This window comes from Otolemur garnettii, unplaced genomic scaffold (assembly GCF_000181295.1).
Source record: "Otolemur garnettii isolate 467f Iridium unplaced genomic scaffold, OtoGar3 scaffold00182, whole genome shotgun sequence".
Lineage (NCBI taxonomy): Eukaryota > Metazoa > Chordata > Mammalia > Primates > Galagidae > Otolemur > Otolemur garnettii.
This window is the reverse complement of record NW_003852577.1, coordinates 2,641,865-2,648,445: the sequence shown is the minus strand read 5'-3', so window position 1 is coordinate 2,648,445 and position 6,581 is coordinate 2,641,865. Positions and strand designations below refer to the sequence as shown.

The window sequence follows — 6,581 nt, the reverse complement described above, 5'->3', positions numbered from 1 at the left end:
ATGGGGCCGGCGCCCTACTCACTGAGGCACAGGCGCGCCCTAGGTAGAGTGCCATGGCATTACAGCTCACAGCAACCTCAAACTCTCAGGCTTAAGTGATTCTCTTGCCTCAGCATCCCAAGTAGCTGGGACTACAGACACCCGCCACATCTCCCAGCTGTTTTTTGTTGCAGATGTCATTGTTGTTTAGCAGGTCTGGGCCAGGCTTGAACCCACCAGCATCGGTGTGGTGTACGTAGCTGGTGTCTTACTCACTGAGCTACAGGACCTGAGCCTATTTTTTTTTTTAGTGACAGAGTCTCATTTTGTTGCCCTCAGTAGAGTGTTGTGGCGTCATAGCTCACGGCAACCTCCAGCTCTTGGGCTTAGGTGATTTTAAACATATCACATTTAGGGCGGCACCTGTGGCTCAGTGAGTAGGGAGCGTCAGCCCCATATACCTGAAGGTGGTGGGTTCAAACACCGCCCCAGCCAAACTGCAACAACAGCAACAACAAAATAGCCAGGTGTTGTGGCAGGTGTCTGTAGTCCCAGCTATTAGGGAGCTGAGGCAAGAGAATCACCTAAGCCAAGATCTGGAGGTTGCTGTGAGTTGTGATGCTATTGGGACTCTACTGAGGGTGACAAAGTGAGACTCTGCCTCAAAAAAAAAAAAAAAAGATATCACATTTAATATTGTTGGATTTTGGTGGATTTTACTAATCTTAAACTAACACATTACATTTGGGATTACTTTTTTTTTTTTGTAGAGACAGAGTTTCACTTTATCGCCCACTGCAGAGTGCTGTGATGTCACACAGCTCACAGGAACCTTAAACTCCTGGGCTTAGGTGATTCTCTTGCCTCAGCCTCCCAAGTAGCTGGGACTACAGGTGTCCACCACAACGCCCAGCTTTGTTATGTTGTTGCAATTTTGGCTGGGGCTGGGTTTGAACCTGCCCATTGAGCCACAGGCGCTGCCCTGTTTCTGTTTTTTTAAAACTCTAATTTCATGGCAGATTATGGAATTACTCTTTTTTTTTTGAGACAAGAGCCTCAAGCTATCCCCCTGGGTAGAGTACCATGGCATCACGCTCACAGTAACCTCCAACTCCTGGGCTCAAGCGAGTCTCCTGCCTCAGCCTCCCAAGTAGCTGGGACCACAGGCGCCTGCCACAGCGCCGGCCAGTTTTTGGTTGCAGCCATCATTGTTGTTTGGCGGGCCGGGCTGGGGATTCGAACCCTGCCACCTTAGGTGTATGTGGCTGGCGCCTTAGCCGATTGAGCCACAGGCACTGAGCCAGAATTACTCTTAACGCTAAATTACAGTTGGAAAGTCATAACACAATATTAGTGGAAATTTTCACATTTCAGGATTTTCATAAATTAAAATAAGCCTTTTCCCTAATTTGGAAGGGGTTAATGGATTCAGTGTGGGCTCTTTCTAAGAGAGGCAGGACAGAGGAAAACAAGAATGAGAGGAAACTTGCTTAGCCATTTTTTAAGGCACCTTTATTTAACTCTTCAAATAACAATGTCATGCTTTTGTCTACTCTATAGTATTCTCCTTCACACAAAGTTCTCATCTTCTTTTCTAAAAGGGAGACACAAACTCCCACTAGTCACTGTATTCAGCTGTATGTGTATGTGATGCTAATTCTGTTTCTATTGCAGCCACGGTCCTGGGTAGCTCCTAAAGACTATGAGGTTAATTACTTACCTACTTTCCTTATATCAAATAACTGAGGAAAAGAACCAAGGAAAGCAAAGCTGATTTATATGTGCAAATGCAAGCAGGGACAAAAGCATCTGTATGTACTCAGTCTCTACTACAGTTTATCAGAGGCTGTAATTGATGTTTGAACTTCCTTCTTTCACTAGCTGTTACACTGATACCTTTGCACTCAGCCAACATCTCAGCTGATCAGGGATCTGTATCTGATGAGGTGACCCAAAATTTTATTCCAGGAGGACCTGAGGCCTTAATTGTTGCTTTTTTTTTTAATTTTTATGAAACAGAATCTTGCTATGTCACCCTCGGTAGAGTGCTGTAGCGTCACAGCTCACAGCAATCTCAAACTCTTGGGCTTAAGCAATTCTCTTGTCTCAGCCTCCCAAGTAGCTGGAACTCCAGGCACCTGCCAGAACCCCTGGCTATATGTTTTTTTGTAGTTGTCATTGTTATTTGGCAAGTCTGGGCCGAGTTCGAATCTGCCAGCCCCAGTGTATGTGGGCTGATGCCCTGGCCACTAAGCTACAGGTGCCAAGCCACTTTTTTTTTTTGGAGACAGAGCCTCAAGCTGTCGCCCTGGGTAGAGTGCTGTGGCATCACAGCTCACAGCAACCTCCAACTCCTGGGCTCAAGTGATTCTCATGCCTTTGCTTCCCAAGTAGCTGGTGCCCAACCACAAGGCCCAGCTATTTTTTGGTTGCAACCATCATTGTTGTTTGGCAGGCCCAGGCTGGATTCAAACCCTCCAGCTCAGGTGTATGTGGCTGGTGCCTTAGCTGCTTGAACCACAGGCACTGAGCCAACTTTTTCTTTTTTTTTCATTGTTGAGGATTCACTGAGGGTACAGAGAACCAGGTTACACTGATTGCATTTGTTAGGTAATGTTCCTCTGATAACTGTGTCCCACCTCCAAGATGTGTATCACACATTGTGACCCCCCTACCCTCCTCCCTACTTCCTTCACTCCCCCATTCCCTGACCTCCTATCATGTACTAGGTCATCAATTGTCCTCATATCAGAATTGAGTACATTGGATTCTTGCTTCTCCATTCTGATGCTTTACTGAGAAGAATGTGTTTCAATTCCAACCAGGTTAATACAAAAGTGCAAAGTATCCATCTTTTTTAGTGGCTGAATAGTATTCCATGGTATACATATACTACAGCTTGTTAATCCATTCCTGGGTTGGTGGGCATTTAGGTTGTTCCCACATTTTGGTGATTGTAAATTGAGCTGCGATAAACAGTCTGGTGTATATGTCTTTATGATAAAATGATTATTTTTCTTCTGGGTAGATGCCCAGTAATGGGATTGCAGGATCAAATGGGAGGTCTAGTTTAAGTTCTTTAAGGATTCTCCAAACTTCCCTCCAAAAATGCATTAGTTTGCAGTCCCACCAGCAGTGTAAATGTGTTCCCTACTCTCCACATCCATGCCAGCATCTGCAGCTTTGAGAGTTTGTGATTTAGGACATTCTCACTGGGGTTAGGTGATCTCTTAGGGTAGTTTTGATTTGCATTTCTCTCATAATTAGGTATGATGAGCATTTTTTCATGTTTGTTAGCCATTCATCTATCTTTTTTAGAGCAGGTTCTATTCATCTCTTTTGCCCATTAATGTAAGCGATTGTTGGCTTTTTTCATGTTGATTAGAGCTCTGAAGATCCTAGTTATGAGGCTTTTGTCCAATTCATAATATGCAAATATCTTTTCCTATTCTGATTGTCTGTTTGCTTTTGTTGTTCTTTCCTTAGTTGTACAGAAGGTATTCAATTTAATTGGTCCCCATTTGTTTATTTTTGTTATTGTTGCAATTGACAGTGAACTCTTCTTCATAAAGCCTTTCCCCAGTCTGATAACTTAAAGTGTTTTCCCCACAGTTTCTTGGAGGATGTTTATTGTTTCATGCCTTAGATCTTGGATCTTTTATCTATCTTGAATCAATTTTAGTGAGTGGAGAAAGGTGCAGGTCCAGTTTCAGTCTTTTACATGTGATTATCTAGTTCTCTCAGTACCATTTATTGAATGGGGGATTCTTTCCCCCAGTGTGTGTTCTTGTTTAGTTTATCAAAGATGAGGTGGCTGTAAGATCAGGTTTAAGTGAATGTCTTGCCTCGGACCCCCAAGTAGCTGGGACTACAGGCACCTGCCACAACGATAGGCTATTTTTTTGTTGCAGTTGTCATTGTTGTTATCTGGCCCGGGCCGGGTTCGAACCCGCCAACCTCGGTGCATATGGCTGGCGCCTTAACCCCTGTGCTACAGGCGCCGAACCCGGATGGTAGCTTCGGTAGAGGCCGAAACAGGCTACCACGACTGGGCAAACCGTGCACAAAGTCCTGGACCCCTACCCCAGTCGTCCACAGGACTGACAGCGGACCAGAAAACGGATGCCTCGCGGGGAAAAGCGCAGACTCAATACGAAGACCGGTCCCGCACCGCCCCCAGTTTATCGTCCCGCCTCTTTGCGGCACAGCTCAGGCCGGTGCAAACCAGTTCAGTACCCTGACTGACGTTCCGCGTCACCCAATCGGCCGCAGGACCCCCTCTCCCTAGATCTAGATAGGAGGCCAAGACCGTCTAGCTGTCAGTATCCCGGGAGGCGGATCTGAACCAGACTGACTGCTTTCAGCCTACTAAAAAGGGCGGAAGTGCCGTGGCTGGTTCGCGACCAATGGCGGGGCGCAGGGGCGGGCCCTCGTTAGCTCCACCTTGGGCGGCTTGGTCCCCTATCTGCCCAGAGCCCGGGGGCCCTCTACCGGGCGGGAACGGCGGGACCTGGCTCCAGCTGGACCCTGCGCAGTGCGGCGCGGGCGGCAGGGGGTAGTGGTGACGTAATCTCCGCCAGCTGCCCCGCCCCGCCCCGCCCCGCCCCGCGCCGCCCTCAGCGAACCCGGAGAGCGAAGCGCGGGCGGCCTGTGGCGGCCGCAGCCCGGGGGCGGTGCCTGCCTCGCCGCCGCCTCCTCTCCGCGCAGCTCCATCTTTGTCCAGTCGCAGCGCTTTGTTCCCGTCGCCTGTGCTTTGGCCTTCAAGGCCGAGGAGCAGTCCCGGCGGCGAGCTGGCGTCGTCCTCGCCCCCCTCCCCGCCACCTCCCGTGCGCGGCCGGGCCTTGCCTCCCATGGTGTCTCGGCCCGAGCCAGAAGGCGAGGCCATGGACGCCGAGCTGGCGGTGGCGCCGCCGGGTTGCTCGCACCTAAGCAGCTTCAAGGTGGACAACTGGAAGCAGAACCTACGGGCCATCTACCAGTGCTTCGTGTGGAGCGGCACGGCCGAGGCCCGCAAGCGCAAGGTGCGACCCCGGGCTGGCCGGGCCGCTGAAACCACTTCTGCAACGCCGCGTGGCACGCGGGTGGTCCCGGGCCAGACCCTCGTGGGGGCCGGGAGGTGGGAAGGGACGGCTTGGGGACCTCCAGCAAACCCCCTTCGGGCTGCGCTCTGCGTCAGGGGAGGGGAGGGGCCTTTCTTACCCCCATTTCCATTCCCTTTTTTCCCTTTTCTCCCCCACTTTCTTCCTTTTCTCTTACCCCCTCCTCTCCGTCACTCTCTCCTCTCCCCCTCCCCGCTCCTCTCCCCTCCCCCTCCTCTCCCCTCTCTCCTCACCTTCTCTTCCCTCTCTCCTCACCTTCTCTTCCCCACCTCCTTTTCTCCCCCTCCTTCTCTCTCCCTCCTCCCCCCATCTTTCCCCTCCCCCACGCTCGCCCCTCCCCCACTTCTCACTTCTCTGCTTCCTCTCTCCCCCTTGCTTTGCCTCTCCTTATCCCCCTTTCTCCCTCCCCTACTCGCTTCTTTATCTCTTCTTTCCCCATTCCCCCCTTGCCGCCTCTCCAGTTTTCCCCTTTTTCCTCCTCCCTTTCCTTTCTACGGGGTGCAAGGGTGGGGAAGGAGCAGGGGCGGGTACGGAGTTGGGGCGGGTTTTGTGTGTGGGGTGCCGAGTGCCTACGTGGGCAGGGGACGATTTCCTTCCGCAGAGCTGCATGCGAGGTGTAGGACTGCGGAGAAAGGTCCCCAGCGTACCTGCGCGCGGCTCCAGAGAGGAGCCGTGCAGGGGCACCAGGTTTCGGGGGCAGTATGGGGCGCCCAGAAAAAAAATTAGTCAGAAAATGAAGTAAAGAGAGGAGGAAGACTGTGTGGCCCCTGTCGCGGTCCTGAGCATCCATTATCCTGGAGTGTCCGTCCATTCAGGCCGAGGCGGACGCCCGGGGACTGGAGAGCCTTGAGGTGTCACTGCAGCCCCGGAGGTTTGCGGGGACAGCTGTAGGCGAGGGCAACTAGCTTTTCCCGGATTCAGACGTGGCTGGGCGGGAGAGAGCCAGGACATTCGAGCATACGGGGAGTTAAAAGGAGAGATTCGGTTGATGGGAAAACGGGGCTTATTTTTCTGCATTATTAATAGCCTTTAACCAGGAATCACATTGATATAAGCAATTAGGCTTAATAATGATTTGGCAGTCTTTCGTTCTGTCTGAATAGAGTTTCGTTTTTAGTTTAGTATTTTTTTTTTTTTTTTTTTTGGGAGACAATCTCACCTTGCCATGGGGTCATAGCTCACAGCAACCTCAAACTGGAGGGATCCTCTTGCCTTAGCTTTCCAAGTAGCTGGAGCTAGGGGTGCCCACCACAATGCCCAGTGATTTTTTTTTTTTAAAAGACAGGGTTCTCACATTTGCTCAGACTGGTCTTGAACTCCTGAGCTCAAGGATGATAGGCATGAGGCATTGCAGAGTGCTGGGACACAGGCATGAGCTACTGCGCAAGGCCTATTCTACAATTTAACTCGATTTTGCAGTTTTGAGATTGGGAGTTGTTAGACACTTTCCACCTTGAGTATTTTACAGGGAAAACTAACATTGTAGATTGAGATTGAAGGGAA

The 6,581-nt window shown here is 50.5% G+C and overlaps 1 protein-coding gene across 2 annotated transcripts in view; it reads left to right on the top strand.

Moving 5' to 3' along the window:
- The first annotated feature begins 4,675 nt into the window (after positions 1 to 4,675).
- USP22 (ubiquitin specific peptidase 22) overlaps positions 4,676 to 6,581 on the top strand; it is a 67,400-nt gene continuing 65,494 nt past the window's right edge. Inside the window, exon 1 of one of the 2 annotated variants that reach the window (XM_012811986.2) lies at positions 4,676 to 5,000. In XM_012811986.2, the coding sequence (XP_012667440.1) occupies positions 4,830 to 5,000 (171 nt within the window). In that variant the 5' untranslated portion in view covers positions 4,676 to 4,829. The remainder of the gene's footprint in view (positions 5,001 to 6,581) is intronic. The other variant, XM_023507427.1, reaches the window with a different exon arrangement.